The 17,741-nt window shown below is 37.6% G+C and overlaps 1 protein-coding gene across 13 annotated transcripts in view; it reads left to right on the forward strand.

Annotated features, from left to right (window-relative positions):
• DOCK7 (dedicator of cytokinesis 7) overlaps positions 1–17,741 on the forward strand; it is a 219,732-nt gene that overhangs the window by 199,319 nt on the left and 2,672 nt on the right. For 8 of the 13 annotated variants that reach the window (XM_032303467.1, XM_032303470.1, XM_032303473.1 and 5 more), the window contains 6 exons: positions 1,759–1,884; positions 4,014–4,103; positions 4,219–4,455; positions 4,814–4,957; positions 6,703–6,809; positions 16,972–17,139. In XM_032303467.1, the coding sequence (XP_032159358.1) occupies positions 1,759–1,884; positions 4,014–4,103; positions 4,219–4,455; positions 4,814–4,957; positions 6,703–6,809; positions 16,972–17,139 (872 nt within the window). Of the gene's footprint in view, positions 1–1,749; positions 1,885–4,013; positions 4,104–4,218; positions 4,456–4,813; positions 4,958–6,702; positions 6,810–16,971; positions 17,140–17,741 lie in introns of all 13 variants that reach the window. The other 5 variants (XM_032303468.1, XM_032303472.1, XM_032303475.1 and 2 more) reach the window with 1 other exon arrangement.

The following is a 17,741-nucleotide window of genomic DNA, read 5'->3' on the forward strand; positions in this document are numbered from 1 at the left end:
GTTACATTGTTTCGTTGGCTTATGGATGGTTTTAATCAGAATTTTGATTGAATACTTTTTTTCTAGAGAGATTTCGTTTGCTATAGGAACTCCATTAATTTTTAGACCTGTTAAATTTTGAAATAAATTTGAAAAAAATTTTTTAGATTAGAGACCTCTTTGTTTGTTTTTGTTGTTGTTTTTGTTTTTAGCTTCAAAGACATTTTTTTTTTCTTCAGAACTTTATTTTTCCTGCATAGAAATGTGGGGTATTTTTAGTCACTGTAATTTTGAGAGGAGGGTTTATTATGAAACTAGTAAATTAAGAATTAGAGTTTCCGGTTTTGCTTGATTATCTGTTTCATTTGTGACTTATTTTACATGTCCTTCAGCCTTTCCAGTAAGAACTCAGTAGGAAAAGTGAGTGTAAGACACATTAGGCTTAAAGAGAATTCTGAGGTTTTTAAATACTTACATGTGGCTGTGTATATAGGCACTACCACAACATCCTTCTGAAACATCCTAGTTTTTAAAAAATATTTATTTATTTGGGGCAGAGGGAGAGAGAGAATCTTTTTTTTTTTTTAAGATTTTTTTTTTTTTTTTAAATTTACTTGGAGAGAGATACAAATAGTGACAGAGAGCATGAGTGGGGAGGAAGAGGAGAAGCGGGCTCCCCACTGAGCAGGGAGCCTCACGTGGGGCTCAGTCCCAGGACTCTGGGATCACGACCTGAGCTGAAGCCAGATGCTTAAATGAATGAGCCACCCAGACACCCTGAGAGCGAGAATCTTCCATAGGCCCAGCACGGGGCTCCATCTAATGACCCTGAGATGGAGACCTGAGCCGAAACCAAGCATCAGATGCTTAACCAACAGCACCACCAAGGCGCCCCCTTCTGAAACATCTTTGTAAATAAATTGTAAGAATTGCACAGAAAGCTTCCAAGTATTTTATCTTTATTGAAAGAATGTGTTCTCAAAATGCTCTGTGTAAGAGTTCAGATGGTCTCAGTGTACTTTGTACTTGAATGTGTGGTTAATGGATGCACAGGGTGGTTTGGGGACTTTAGAGTAACCAACTCGTGTCAGATTGTTTTCTTTTCATCTTTCACACACTTTTCCCTTACTCTTCCATATTTCGATACTCTTCCACAAAGAAGTATTTTTATTGCCAGAATGACACCCACTGCAAGTTGTTTGCTTCAGGACTCCTGGATGGTCTTGCCATTTACCGGCTGTCTCCTCCATGCCAGGTGCTATGTACTTGGCTCCTGACTTTTATGATCTCATTGCTTACATGTATAAGGATTGTATAAAGGCAAATGCTAACTAAGAATGTTAGTGTTATTTTTAAATTTCACTTTATTTAGTATGCTGTAATTTCAGAATAATTAAAACACAGTTCATGTTCTACCAAGCATCTTTTCTTGCAATAAGGAAAATAAGTTAATTTATCTCAAAAGTATAGGGACTTAAAAACATAGACCAATGTGAGGTAATCACTTGGTACAAACTCTGAAAAACATAAACCATATGTGATTTAGTCACTTGAAAAAAGCCCTAATTGCAGAACGTTATTTATTAAAAGTAATGAAAAAGAAAGAATATTTACTTCATTTTTACCTTCATTTGAGAAACAATAAAATTTTTTAATTTTGAATGAAATCTTTTTGCAGTGTTTTGAGAATTTTATGCTATAGCGATGTAAATGTGATATGAAAAACAAAAAAACCTTTGTATTAATGTTTCTTTGTTTTCCTACACCTAGGATGGTAAGCGGATGTTTGGCACCTATTTTCGTGTTGGTTTTTATGGAACCAAGTTCGGGGATTTGGATGAACAGGAATTTGTTTACAAGGAGCCTGCAATAACCAAACTTGCAGAGATCTCTCACAGATTGGAGGTGAATGCTGTGGTAGTTTATGAATGTCTTATTTATTTATTTATTTTAATTTAAGATTTTATTTATTTGTCAGAAAGACAGAGAGAGAGGGAGTCCAGCAAGGGGAGCAGCAGGCAGAGGGAGAAGCAGGCTCCTCGCTCAACAAGGAGCCCAATGTGGGACTCGATCCCAGGAACTGAGCTCAATTATGACCTGAGCTGAAGGCAGACACTTAACCAACTGAGCCACCCAGGCATCCCTAAATGTCATCTTTAATTTGTATTCTCTATGATGCATAGACTTTCAGATCCAGATCAAATCGTTTAATAAGCCAGATCCTGCTAAATAAACTACTCCTTTAGAGAATAAGCATTTTTTTGATAGCTACAGTAATATTCTTTCTATTCCTTCAAATCTTTAATGGCAACAGTAAAATAATACTAACTTTTTTTTTTGTGGCTCTATCTTCAAACATATTTTAGATACCCCACAGCCTTCAGAGTTACTGTAATTTATAGAGAAATGTATAGTATTACCTATATTTTGCAGAAAAATGCATAAGGAATTAAGTAACAACTAATGATGAAATTGGGGTCCCTAGAAATTTCTGATTCAAGTGCATTATTTCTTTGGCCTGATTCCCAATGAGAATCCTTTAGAAATTAAAAGCCTGAAATCATACCCTGAAAAATACTTCTTAAATTCCCTTAACCTTTAAACTTCATTTTCACTATGAATGTCTAATTTTCTTATTTATGGCATTTCCCAGTCTTTCCTGCCATAGTTACTCTTTCCAACCTCGCCTTATTCATTTTACTCAAAATGCAGCCATGGACCAGCAGTACCAGCATCATCTCGGAGACTGAAATGTAGAATCTCAGACCCTGCCCCAGATATTCTGAATTAAAATCTCCATTTTAACAAGATCCCCGGCTGACTTGTATTCACATGAGAGTTTGAGAGGCCGTGTTCTGGGTTTAATTCTCAGCTCCTCTTAATTTCTTGAATGTTGTATTCTTGTTGGTGACTTCCCTGGGCTCACCTTCCATAAATTGGCTTAAAGTGTGACTTCTTATTTTTCAAGAGCTAAGTAAGTTTTGGGAAACATTGACACAATGTTTTTTTACTCTATTGTTAAAAAACTATCTTTGAGGGAAGAGTAGGGCTTCTCCTTTGAAGATTCAGATGTAATTTTTCCTGTGGAATAGCCCCATCTGTTGCCTGTGCTGCTCACGGAAGTCACTACATTGTTGACTGGGTTGTCTTTTCAAAATTGAAACCAGTGTAGGGGCGCCTGGGTGGCTCAGTGGGTTAAGCCGCTGCCTTCGGCTCAGGTCATGATCTCAGGGTCCTAGGATCGAGTCCCGCATCGGGCTCTCTGCTCAGCAGGGAGCCTGCTTCCCTCTCTCTCTCTGCCTGCCTCTCCGTCTACTTGTGATTTCTCTCTGTCAAATAAAAAAAAAAAAAAAAAAAAAAAATTGAAACCAGTGTAAAACTTTCGGCAGATCAGCACTTTTATTTGAAAATTCTGGACTATTAAATCATTCATAAAAATGAATTTTGGTTCATTGACCCATGTCTGCAAAATCAGGCCACATCCAATTAAGATCCTATACGTCAAAGATACCGAATTTCTTTTGTCTCTGCTTTTTGTTCCCTTTTTATTGAGAATCTCTTACGGAATCCTGTACTTCCACTGTGGAAAATTGTTCTATTTTGTGTTAAAGTGAGTAGATGTGGGGCGCCTGGGTGGCTCAGTGGGTTAAAGCCGCTGCCTTCGGCTCGGGTCATGGTCACGGGGTCCTGGGATCGAGTCCCACATCGATCGGGCTCTCTGCTCAGCGGGGAGCCTGCTTCCCTCTCTCTCTCTCTCTCTCTCTCCCTGCCTGCCTCTCCATCTACTTGTGATCTCTCTCTCTCTGTCAAATAAATAAATAAATAAATAAATAATCTTTAAAAAAAAAAAGTGAGTAGATGTGAATAATATCAAATAAATAGACTAACACAATTTTTGTGAACCTAAATAATTATTTTATAATTATTCAGACGGTTATACAAGAACTCACTAAATGACCTCGTGCTCAGAGGCCTTCGCTGTTCTTCACTTGATGTTAATTTCATGTAAAAGGTTTCTTTTGCTTCTGTTGTAGGGATTTTATGGAGAAAGATTTGGAGAGGATGTCTTGGAAGTAATCAAGGACTCTAACCCTGTAGACAAGTGTAAATTAGACCCTAACAAGGTATGGCGGATGACAGCAAATGCCCTGTAGGAGCAACTCTGAGACCGTGATTTTCGGGAAAAGGACTGAATGATGATTTAACAGTGAGAAAATGAAGGCCTTTTTCCCCCCCCAGGCATACATTCAGATTACCTATGTGGAGCCGTACTTTGACACGTATGAGATGAAGGACAGAATCACCTATTTTGACAAGAACTATAATCTTCGCCGTTTCATGTACTGTACGCCCTTCACTTTAGACGGCCGTGCCCATGGGGAACTTCATGAACAGTTTAAACGGAAGACCATTCTGACTACTTCTCATGCCTTTCCTTATATTAAGACAAGGGTCAATGTCACCCACAAAGAGGAGGTAAGTCCCCAGATAGGAATAGGATGAGCAAAACAAAGACACGGGTGCCTCGTGAGAACTGTGTGGGTGTGTTATCTTGTACCGCCCCTCACATGGCAGCATCAGCGAACTTTGCCCATTCTTGAGTCATTAATTTGGGCTTCTTTTCTAAATCCCTAGTTTATCCTCGCTTATGCTTTAAAAGGCTGGGTTTTGGTTTTTTTTTTTCACCCATTTAGGAATCTAAAGTTTGGATTTCTATTATTAGAAAACAGTTTATAGTTCATTTCCACTTTAAAAAAAAAAAAAAGATTCTCTGTCAGGCTCATTAAATAGTTTTCAGTCAGCGCATTGACCTAACAGATGTTATTTCACCCAGATCATCTTAACTCCAATTGAAGTTGCCATTGAGGACATGCAGAAAAAGACCCAGGAGTTGGCATTTGCAACACATCAGGATCCAGCGGACCCCAAAATGCTTCAGATGGTGCTTCAGGGGTCTGTAGGCACAACGGTGAATCAGGTACGTGGTCCTCCATGATTTCAGGCATAAGTGGAATTGGAAATGATTCCATGAGTATGTTTCACAAAGGCCACGAGTATCAGATTAAGTGGAAAGAGATACATGTTAGGAGCGGTTTGCAAAAGACACGAAGTATAGGGCGCCTGGGTGGCTCAGTGGTTAAGCCGCTGCCTTTGGCTCAGGTCATGATCTCAGGGTCTTGGGATCGAGTCCCGCATCGGGCTCTCTGCTCAGCAGGGAGCCTGCTTCCTCCTCTCTCTCTCTCTCTGCCTGCCTCTCTGCCTACTTGTGATTTCTCTCTGTCAAATAAATAAATAAAATCTTTAAAAAAAAAAAAAAAAGACATGAAGTATAAATGAAGATAGACTGAAAAAAATCTTTTTAGTATAGATGCAGTTATTAGGTTTTCATGCTGCCCTCTGTGCTGCTTGTATTTTTCTACTTATCTGGTTTTTTTTTTAAGATTTTATTTATTTATTTGATAGAGATCACAAGTAGAGAAGCAGGCAGAAAGAGTGGGGGAAGCAGGCTCTCTGCTGAGCAGAGAGCCCAATGTGGGGCTTGATCCCAGGCACTCTGCTTATCAGTTCTTAAACATTCTGTTAAGAAGGAACTGATTCTTTTGACATGGCCTTTCCTTTAAAACCTTGTACTGAAAGAACGTGATCTAAAAAAGTCTTGTTTTTAGAGCTTAGTTGGTACATGTGAATGCCTGCTTCCTTAGATACTCCCTGAGATTATCTCCTCCAGCTCTCCTTCACAGTGAGTCATGAAGAGGAAATAAGTAATGTGGAATCGCTTTGAAAATTTTGATAATATATGAACATAAGATACAATTGTTGCTTTGTTATATGCAGATTAGGAGCCATCCCATTATCTCCTTGTAGTGGGTTCATTCAAATTCTCTTACTGATGATTAGGAAATAGTCTAGGGTAAGGGAAAATCCAGAAAGACTTCAAGTAAGAACTCATATCACATATCTTACCTATATTTTAGGTTAAACAAAGCCAAAAAGTGTCCTCCCAAAGTAGAAACAAATATTTTTAATACCTTTACCCCTCAAAACACAAATGATTTGGGGGTTTTACTTCCAAATGATGCAACATTCCAAGGGATCATCTTTAATTTGCAGTGTTAGAACACATTTGGAATATTGAGGGGAGCTATTTTGGCAGAATCAAGTATCTGATAACCAGTGGCTTGACAACTGATTGCATCCAGGGTAAATTAAGGAATGTAAAATGTATAAGGCAAAAATGCATTGATGAATATAATAGTCCTTGCACTCCTACTCTTTTTCATTGAAAAATACTCATCGATTTAATTACAGTACCTTTGATATAGATTTGGCATTAGGAGAAGCTTAAGATACATGGCCAGAATCTGTCTGAGAAGGTTTTTTTGTATTTTGTTCTTAAAGATGTATTTATTTTAGAGAAAGGGAGTACACTCAAGGGTGGGGAGAGGCAGAGGTAGAGAGAGGGAGGGAGAGATCTCAGGCGGACTCCTTGCTGAGCCACAGCAGGACAGCAGATTCGATCTCATGACCCTGAGATCATGACCTGAACCAGAGTCTGATGCTTAACTGACTGAGTTGTCCGGGTGCCCTGAGAAGTTTCAATATAGACATAGACGCATTAAGCTTAAATGCAGCCATCTCAGTGCTAAGAAAAAATCATTTAGGCATATTCTCCCTCTGATTTTAGAGAAGACAAAAACACACTTTTATTTTCTTATTTTACAGGGGCCTTTGGAAGTTGCCCAGGTTTTTCTGTCTGAAATACCCAGTGACCCAAAGCTCTTCAGACATCATAATAAACTACGACTGTGCTTCAAAGACTTTACTAAAAGGTACTGAAGGCTTCCTGCATAAAGACCCTGAAATTGTGAATGTCCAAACCACAGAATGGTGTGGGGGCTTAAGGGACCATTGAAGGGAGAAAAATCTAGGAAAGTTGCTAACGATGAGGAGCAGTTTGTGCATGACTTACTATTCTTCAGGGTGTATGTCCCCCCCCACCTCTAAAACTTTATATTGCCATATTTTTAGTTTTAAAGATTAGAGAAGTGTAGTCCCCCAGTTTTTTTTAACATGAAACTATTAGACTATTTAGCTGTTTAACCTGAGAGTTGTTGTTTATTGTGAACCTTCAGTGTGAAAGTTTTTGCTTCCCTTCCCTCAGGAAACACACAAGCAACAAACTTGGAAGCAGCAAATTTGTGTTCGGATCTTGTCTCTGTCATTGTGTGTCCTATTTCAGGTCACTTAATCTCTGTGATCCTTGATTTTCTAATCTATTAAATATGGATGATAGTAATAATCTCCTTCCCCGAGGGAGGTGTGCACGTTAGGTGAAATAATATATGGGTGTCTCAGGGTCCCCGGGACACCCCCAGTTTTAATGCTGTAGGAGGACTCATAGGAGTCTGCGTATAGCTGTAGTCACACTGTGATTGATTTCTATGGAAAGGGACAAAGTAAAATACTCACAGAGAAAAGGCACTGTGCTTAAGCCTGGGGGCTCTAGGTGTGGGCTCTGAAATCCTCTCTCAGGGGATTCACACAGGAGCCCCTGACTCCTCCGTCCGTGAGCTGGGATAGCGTGTGTGAAATGTTGACCCAGAAGCTCACTAGGGACTCCGTGCCCAGATTGTTGTTGGGGGCTATTCCTGTGGGCACCTTCTCCTTGGCAGATACCAGAATCCTGAAAGCAGGTGTTCAGCAGAAGCCATGTTTGTATAAATAGTGTAGGCACAGTGAGCCACTCTTATCTTCTGAAAATGATTACCTCCCAGAATCCCACCTCCCAGCTGCTAACCAAGGACCCACCTTGCAAATAGGCCTTTGAAGGATACCAGTCTCAGGCCTGCAATTAACTCTCTTCTGCACAGATAATACTTGGCACATAATAAATAGGTGTTTGTTAGATATTAAATTTTGAAACAATAGGAAACAAACAGTCATTTATCAACTTGAGACTGATTTCTGCTTTACCAACACTGTAAGCTTGACAGTAGAGGGAATGATTAATTTTACAGGGGGATGCCCGGGAAGGTTTCCCAGAGAATTCGACATTTGATACGGACCTTGAAGGATGAGTATTAGTTTTTCAGGCAGAAACGTGGAGGAGAAGGGTCTACTTAATAGAAAAGAAAAAAGCACATTATGCACAAAGTTTAGAGACTGTTCTGAGAAAGGTGAATAGTTTAATGAAGCTGGAACTCTGTAAAGTTTTGTAACTCTGTAAAGACAAGCAGTCGGTTACAGGGTAAGTCAACCTAGACTGGACCGTAAGAGAGCCTTGTGTACCATTCAGGAAATGATGTGATGGTCACCTAACGACGTGACTTTGGAACCCGGTCTTTGACTCCTTGTTGTGGTTTCTCTTATCAAGTCAGTCACTGAACAGCTTTATCAAGGTTAGAAATAATATCACATCTGTTTTGTCATCAGAAAATTATGAGGAATGCTAACATGTTCAAGTATTTTAGAATGGAATTTCCCCCATTCTCATTGCAATAGCTGTCGTGAATTCTTGTCAGCTTCTCCCACCTGAACATGGTGACTGTCTTTTAAAAGGCTTCAGAAAGCTTCATTGGAAATCTGAGATTCCAGAATCTTATTATTAGGCCAGATTATCTTCTAAGTTTGGTTTTAGGAGACAACAGGAAACGTAGCTTCTAATGTGTGGAGTAGATGAACTGTGGTGGTAAAATAAAGAAATCTACTTTATACTTGTAGAATTGACTGATTTCTAGCATTTTTTTTTTTTTAAGATTATTTATTTATTTATTTGACAGAGATCTCAAGTAGGCAGAGAGGCAGGCAGGCAGGCAGCGTGGAGGTTGCGGGGGGAAGCAGACTCCCTGCCAAGCAGAGAGCCCGATGCGGGGCTCGATCCCAGGACCCTGAGATCATGACCTGAGCCAAAAGCAGAGGCTTAACGCAGTGAGTGACCCAGGCATCCCTAGCATTATTTTTATTATTAGGGAAGTTTGGGATAACAACCAAAAACACCCTGCTATCTTTGTGTGCCAGATGATCTTGGAAAAATACATACTAGTTTAGATCCTAGACATTTAAGTAGAGACAGTTATTTCTTTTTATGCTGTTGTTTTGACTACATTTTAAATCACATGTCCTCCTCCTCATGTATGTTGTTGATAAGGTGATGAATTTCTGTAGTCTGCTGGTCTTTTTAAGTATTACCAACTGTAGAGAAGGTAAGAAAACCCTCTACATGATATAAACCTTATCAAGAAAGTTACAGCCATTTTTGTTACTGTTTTGTTCAACTCATGCTATCTTTTTAATTTTTGAGTTACATTTTATTTTTTATATCATATGCACATGTTTATAAAGCTCACAGTATATATATAATCTTTTTATTTTTCAGTTAAAGTTAAAACTTTATAATGATTATATTATTTTATCATATAGTTGAATTTAAGTTGAATTTAAGTGTGCTGTGATTCACCAGTGCATTGGATCTTTCTTTTTTTTTTTTTTTCTTGAGTATAGTTGGCACACGATGTTACATTAGTTTCCAGGATACAACATACCTTATGCTGTGCTTACAGGTGTAGCTACTGTCTGTCATCGTACACTAGAACAATACCATTGACTATGCTCCCTAAGCTGGGCCTTTTATGCCTGTGACCTACTCATTGCATAACTGAAAGCATGTGTCTCCCAATCCCCTTTACCTCTACTGCACTTCCCCCTGGCAACCATTAGTTTGTTCTCTGTATTTGTAGGTCTGATTCTGGGACTTATTCCACCTAGGAAAATACCCTCTACGCCCACTCATGTTGTTACAAATGGCAAGATATCCTCCTTTTTATGGCTGAGTGATATTCCTGTGTGTGTGTGTCTCTGTGTGTGTGTGTGTGTGTGTGTGTGTGTGTGTATCTGTGTGTGTGTCTGTGTGTGTTTGTGTGTGTCTGTGTGTATCACATCTTCTTTATCCATTTATCTATCAGTGGACACTTAGGTTGCTTCCGTATCTTGGCTAATGTAAATAATGCTACAGTAAACATTGGGATGCAAGTATCTTTACAAATTAGTGTTTTCATTTTCTTTAGGTAAATACTCCGTAGTGAAATTATTGGATCATATGGTATTTCTGTTTTTAATTTTTTGAGGAACCTCTGTTTTCCACAGTGGCTGTACCTCCTTTTTTCTTTTGTTAAAATTTTAATCTGAGATGACTGAGGCAAAGTACATTTTTATTGGCCCTTAATACATCGTGCATTGCAAAAAGTTTCTAAGTATTAAAAGTGTCAAGTATGCAAGTGTACTTTGCTTTAAACAATGCCGTTTAGGTAGGGTGTCTGTTGTTAATCAGTTTAAATGGTACTTTAGTTTGCATTGATTTATTCCTAAAAACAATGAAAACTTTTGTATGTGTTCACTTTTTATATTTTGGGGTTTATCTTTTAAAACTTGTTTTCATTAAATCTTGAATAGATTCCGTATAGTATTTATATTATTTGCTATTAAAGAACAGGGAGGAAAAAAATCACGTACCTACCCACCCTGCCTAAGAAATAGCGTTCTCTTTGCTTTGAGATCTCCACCTCAGATGTTCTTCTCTGATAGCATCTCTTCTTTCCTTTAGAGGTAACCACTATCGTGAATTTCATATTATTTACTTTATTGTCTGTATTGTTTTATTATAAATGAGTATTATTCTTTAATACACTACTTCATTTTGCATGTTGTTTATATAAATGGATAGTGAATATAATTCTGTGACTTGCTGTTTTCAGTGTTTGTGAGATAGACCCATAATGTTTCTTCAATCTATTTTTATATCTTATGTTGTATGAATATGCCCTGATTTATTAATTTTTCTGTTAGTGGATATTTGGTGGTTTCCTGTGTTTTTGTTTTTAGTTACAAAGAGTACTACTCAAATATTCCTCTGTTTCTGAATTGACAAGAGATTTTCCAGGAGTTATAAACCTAAAAGTAGTGTTGGTTCATGGGTTTAACTTCAGCCAGATAATGCCACGTTTTTCCCAAGGTGTGTGAGCCATTATACATAAAGGAGCTGGAAAAAGAACAAATAAAACCCCCAACCAGCAGAAAGGAAGGAAATAATAAAGATTAGAGCAGAGATAAATGATATGGAAACTCAAACAATAGATCAATAAAACCAGAAGCTGGTCCTTTGAAAAGATCAGAATTGATAAATTTTCACACAGATGCAGCAAGAAGAAAAAAGAGAGGAGTCAAATAAGCAAAATCATAAATGAAAGAGGACAAGTAACAACCAATACCACAGAAATATAAACAATTAAATGAAAATATTATGAAAAATTACGTGTCAACAAATTTGAAAACCTTGGAAGAAATGGATAAATTCCTAGGAACATAACAACCTACCAAAACTGAAGCAGGAAGAAATAGAAAATTTGAGTACACTGATTACCAGCAATGAAATTGAATCCATAACAAAGAAACTCCCAACAGACAAAAGTCCAGGACTGGATGGCTTCACAAGTGAATTCTACCAAACGTTTAAGGAATATCTGTTCTCAAACTATTCCAAAAAATAGAAGAGGAAGGAGACCTTCTGAAATCATTCTATGAGGCGGCATTACCCTGATACTAAACCCAGATAAACACCACAAAAAGAACCACAGGCTAATATCTGATGAACATACATGCAAAAATCCTCAGCAAAATACTAGTAAACTGAATCCAACAATATGTTTTAAAAAAAATCATTTGCCACAATCTGGTGGAATTTATTCCTGGAATGCAATGGTGGTTCAGTATTCTGAAATCAATCAACATGATACATCACATTGATAAGAGAGGATAAAAACCATGGGATCATTTCAATAAATGCACAAAAAGTATTTGACAAAGTACAACATCCATTCTTGATTAAAAACCCTCAACAAGGTAGGTCTAGAGGGAACAAACATAACATAAATTGGTAAGGAAGAAGTAAAACTTGCACTGTTTGCAGATGACATGATACTATATATAGAAAATCCTAATATCACCACCAAAAAACTACTAGAACTGATAGATGAATTCAGTGAAGTTTCAGGGTGCAGAATCAATGTACAGAAATCTCTTATATTTTTATACATTAATAATGAAGCAGCAGAAAGAGAAATTAAAAAAGCAGTCTCATTTACAGTTGCACAAAAAAACAATAAAATACCCAGGAATAAACCAAAGAGGTGAAAGACCTGTACTCTGAAAACTGTTAAGCATTGATAAGAGAAATTGAAGTTGACACAAAGGAATGGAAAGAGGAAATGCTCATGGAAGCGCGCGCGCGCGCGCACACACACACACACACACACACACACACACACACACAGCTACCCAAAGCATTTTACAGATTTATTGCAGTCTCTACCAAAATAACCACAACGTTTTTTAAGTAATCTCTGTACTCAGCATGTGCCTTCAACTCACGACCTCAAGATCAAGAGTTGCTCACTTTTCCAACTCACCAACAGCATTTTTCACAGAACTAGAACAAATAATCCTAAAATTTGTATGGAACCACAAAGGACCCCAAATAGTCAAAACTGTCTAGAAAAACAAACCTGGAGGTATCACAATTCCAGACTCAAGTTATATTACAATGCTGTAGTAATCAGAAGAGTATGGGACTGGCACAGAAGTAAACACATAGATCTATGGAACAGAATAGAAGACCCAGAAATAAGCCCACAATTACATGGTCAGTTAGTCTTAAGCAAGGAGGAAAGAATATGCCATGGAAAGAAGTCTCCAATAAATGGCGTTGGGAAAACCCAACAGCTACATGCAGTGAATTGGGACCACCGTTTTTCACCACACACAAAAATAAACTCAAAATGGATTAAAGACCTAAATGTGAGACCCGAAACCATTAAAATCCTAGAAGAGAGTACAGACAGTAATTTCTTTGACATCAATCATAGCAACATTTTTCTAGATAAGTCTCCTAAAGCAAGGGAAATAAAAACAAAAATAAACTATTGGGACCACATTAAAATTAAACATTTCTGCCCAGCAAAGGAAACAACAAAAACTAAAGGCAATCTGTGGAATGGGAGGAGATATTTGCAAATGATGTATCTGATAAAGGGTAAGTACCCAAATTTGTAAAGAAATGATACAACTCAACACCCAAAAAACCCCAAATAGTCCAATTGAAAAATGGGCAGAAGACATGAATAGGAATTTCTCCAAAGAAGACATCCAGGTGGCCGACACGCACATGAAAAGATGATCATCACCACCATCAGGGAAACGCACATGAAAACTATACCTCACAACTGTCAGAATGGCTAAAATCAGCAACAGAAGAAACAACAGCCATTTGCCATGATGTGGAGAAAAAGGAACTCTAGTGCATTACTGATGGGAATGCAAACTGGTGCAGCCATTATGGAAAACAGTATGGAGTTTCTTCAGAAAGCTAAAAATAGAACTACCCTATGATGCAGTAATTGCACTACTGGTATTTACCCAAAAAAGAACGCACAAAAACACTAATTCGGAGGGATACATGTACCTCTGTGTTTATTGTAGTATTATTTACATTAGCCAAATTATGGAAGCAGCCCAAATGCTCATAGATAGGTGAACAGATAAAGAAGAGGTGGTTTATACACACACACATACACACACACATATACACACACACCGGAATATTACTCAGCCATAAAAAAAAAAAAAATGAAATCTTGGCATTTGCAACAACATGGATGGAGCTAGAGAGTGTAACACTGAGAAATAAGTTGGTCAGAAAAAGACAAATACAACATGATTTCACTCATATGTGGGATTTAAGAAACGAAACCATTAAGCAAAGGGGGAAAATGGGAGGAAGTCAGGGAAACCAAGAAATGGACTCTTAATTATGGAGAACAAACTGATGGTTTCCAGAGGGGAGGAGGATTAAAGAGTATATTTTTCATGATCAGCACTGAGCAATGTATAGACTATGTTGAATCACTATATTGTACACCTGAAACCAGTATAAAAGTATATGTTAACTATACTAAAGTTAAAATTAAAAACTTTTAAGAACTTAAAAACAAAGTGTTTAAGACAAATTTAAATCTTACTGGTATCTGAGAGTTCATCTTGCTATATAACTATACTGCTACTTTGTATTCTCTAACAGTTTAACTTTTACCAGTTTGATGGGTATGATTATGGATTATGGGTTAAATTTGCATTTCTCTCTTTTTTTAAGATTTTATTTGATGGAGAGAGAAATCACAAGTAGGCAGAGAAGGGGGGAGCAGGATCCCTGCTGAGCAGAGGACCCGATGTAGGGCTCGATCCCAGGACCCCAAGACCATGACCTGAGCTGAAAGCAGAGGCTCAACCCACTGAGCCACCCAGGCACCCCTGCATTTCTCTTTTTCCAAGAGGTCGAATATCTTGTCATGTGTTTGTTAGCCATTTCGCCTTCCTCTCTGTAAAGTTACATATCAGGTCCTTTGCTTTCCTAATGGATTCTTTTCCTTACTGACTTTTGAGTATTTACATAATCTGGATATATACTTCATTATTTGCAAGTATCATAAATATCTGAATTTGGGGCTTACCACTTTTTTTTTTAAAGAAGCTCTTTAATGTAGCTAAAGGATTCAGCCTTTTCTTTATGACTACTGCTTTTTGTTTCTTAGATTACTTTTTGGGTGAAATTGTAGTAGTAATTTTTATTTTTAGATTTTATTTGACAAAGAGCACACACAAACAGGGAGAACAGAGGGAGAGGGAGAAGCAGACTCTCTGTGGAGCGAGGAGCCTGCTGCAGGGCTCTATCCTAGGAGGACTCAGGGATCATGACCGTAGCTGAAGGCAGACGCTTAACTGACTGAGCCACCCAGGCGCCCCCGTCATAGTCGTCAGGTATCTCTAAAATTTCAATATGGGTTAAACAAAAGGGGGAAAAGGCTAAAATGGTTTATTTTTTTTTAAATCCACTTGCAGTTGATTTTTGAGTATGGTTCAAGTGGATTAGTTTGACTTTTGTGCATACTGATAATTGATGATTATCTGGATATCATTTATTGAATGTGGTGTGAATTGGGGATATCCAGTTGACACAGCACCACTTATTTCAAAAATTGCCCTTTATCTTCTGCTATGTGGCATTATTATAAAGTATAATAAATATTATAAATCAGGTGCTCATGTTGGTACGCATCTGTTTCTGTGATCTTATCTTCCATTGTTCTCTTCCTCTCTCCTTGAGCCAATATCATGGTCTCTTAATTACTGCAGCTTTGATATCTACTGCACCTTTTCCTTTTGATACAAATTATAGAATCAATTTATCATTCCCTCCACCTCTCTACCCCCATAAAACTAATAACCTGAATCTGTAGATAAGTTGGCAGAGAGTTGGAACTTCTTTAGAACTTGACTCTTCCAGTATGTGAATGTGACCTAGTTCTCATTTACTTAGATCTTTTGTTTTCTTAATATTTTGATTTTCTGTAGAGGCTTTACAGATCTTGATTTTATTCCTTGGCATTTCATACTTTTATGCTTTTGTTAATATCTTTTAGAATTACATTTTGTTTGCTGGTGTACAGAGTGCAGTTGAATTCTATATTTTTACATGAGGATATTGCCAGACTCACTTGTTAATTCTAATAATTTATCTTTAGGATTTTTTCCCCCTTTTACAGTGATGTTTCGAAGCTCCAGTACTATGTTGTTCTGAATAGCAATATGATAGAGGACATCACTTTCTTGTTCCTGATTTAAAAGGGAAAAAAATGCTCACCATCGGGACGCCTGGGTGGCTCAGTTGGTTAAGCAGCTGCCTTTGGCTCAGGTCATGATCCCAGCGTCCTGGGATCGAGTCCCACATCGGGCTCCTTGCTCGGCGGGGAGCCTGCTTCTCCCTCTGCCTCTGCCTGCCATTCTGTCTGCCTGTGCTCACTCTCTCCCCTCTCTCTCTCTGATAAATAAATATTTTTAAAAAAAAATGCTCACCATCAAGGATAGTGTTTTCAGGTTTTTTGTAGATGCTTTGAATTAGGTTAAAGAAGTTCCCACCTATTTTTGTTATGCTGAATTTTCATCATGACAGATTTTAGAGCGTTATCAAAGGGGTGTGTGTGACATTGGTGGAACAGTTTGCTATTGTCTTGCTTGTTGGAGTTTTGCAACTGTTTATGGGGAAATTAAAATACACTTTTTTCTTTTTAGTTCCATTAGGTTTTGGTATCCCAGCCTTGAAATAGGAGTTGGAGACTCTTCTCAGAAATACACTTCCACCTCACCACCCCATACTGTAGAATAATTGTGTTACACTGGGGCCCGTTCTTAAAATGTTTAGTAGAATTTGCAGATTGTTTTCTGTATGTAAAGACTGTGATTTGACTTCAGGTTTGTTCTGTTCTTTTTAAGTTGCTAAGCTCTTCGCTTTTAGCTTTAAAAAAAAAATTAAGACTATACATTTTCCTCTGAACGTCACTTAGCTGCAATTCTGTTAGTGATAGGTGTACATTGGTTTGTTTTTTGGGGGTTTTTTTCTGTTAAGTGTTTGAAACAGCTAGCTATGTGTACATTGTTTAACATCCTACTATTTGATCTGTTAGGGTCCAGGTACTTTTTCTTAAATATCTGAATAAATTGGACAAAGGATTGTTACCAAGGACTATTCATTTAAGCAGCTTATTCGAATATCGGCAGACCACTGTGCCAGATGCCATTGTTGGTACATGAATGAGTAGGGTAAAATCCCTTAAAGAGCTTTTAGTCTGATGGTGATATATGAGAAAATGACTTAAGATTTAACATGAAAAAATATGTAATTTTTAACTAAATGAAGACTGTTAAGTGAATGTTAGTGTAAAAGAACTCAAGTTCATCTCTGTCCCCTGCCTTACCCCCAATGCAAGAGTGGATATTTAATGTTCCATGGAAAAACTGAATGACATCATCATGGTGAATATGTGTAGTAGCATCCAGCTTTCAAACTATGCCAGAAGAAATCTTTTGGTAACACACTGTTTTTCCTAGGTGTGAGGATGCCTTAAGAAAAAATAAGAGCCTAATTGGGCCTGATCAAAAGGAGTATCAAAGGGAACTGGAGAGAAACTATCATCGCCTTAAAGAGGCCTTACAGCCTCTGATAAACAGAAAGATCCCTCAGTTATACAAGGCAGTATTACCTGTCACCTGCCACAGGTATGCTCATTTTTTCCTATTATTTTGGATATCTTCAGGAAAATGAAATCCGCTCAGATTGTTCAATAATAATGAATTAGTGTAAATTTTATTACCTGGTTTCAGATACTGTCCCTTGAAACCTAGAAAGTTCAACTAGCCTGTTATGAATAACTCTGTTATCAATCAACCTTCAAGATAGAAGTCAGTTCTTTCTGAATTTGAGAATAATAAAGCTGTGTTAAAGAATAATAAAGTTGTGTTAAATATGCATACTAACCAAGACACAATAGTCTGGCCTACTAAAACTATTTCTTTTAGGCCTGTTATACTTTATTTAAATGGCAGAATTTACTAGAATGTATCAAGAGCCAAATACTCATTTTCCTTGGCCCTACGAGTAAATAATATTACAGTATGTTCTTCTATATTTGTGTTAAAGCAGGTGGCCCCATTGAGTATTTTTCTCCACTAATTGTGAGAAATAATACTTACTTTAAGAGGTTGTTATAGAAATTAAATTTTAGGCATGTGAATTTCCAAGGACAGTGTTAAAACAGTTAGCACCTGAATTCTGGAGAGGGCATGGTAACTGTTAAAACTTTAACTGCCCTTTTTTTTTT

The sequence above is a fragment of the Mustela erminea genome, chromosome 10, assembly GCF_009829155.1.
Source record: "Mustela erminea isolate mMusErm1 chromosome 10, mMusErm1.Pri, whole genome shotgun sequence".
Taxonomy (NCBI): domain Eukaryota; kingdom Metazoa; phylum Chordata; class Mammalia; order Carnivora; family Mustelidae; genus Mustela; species Mustela erminea.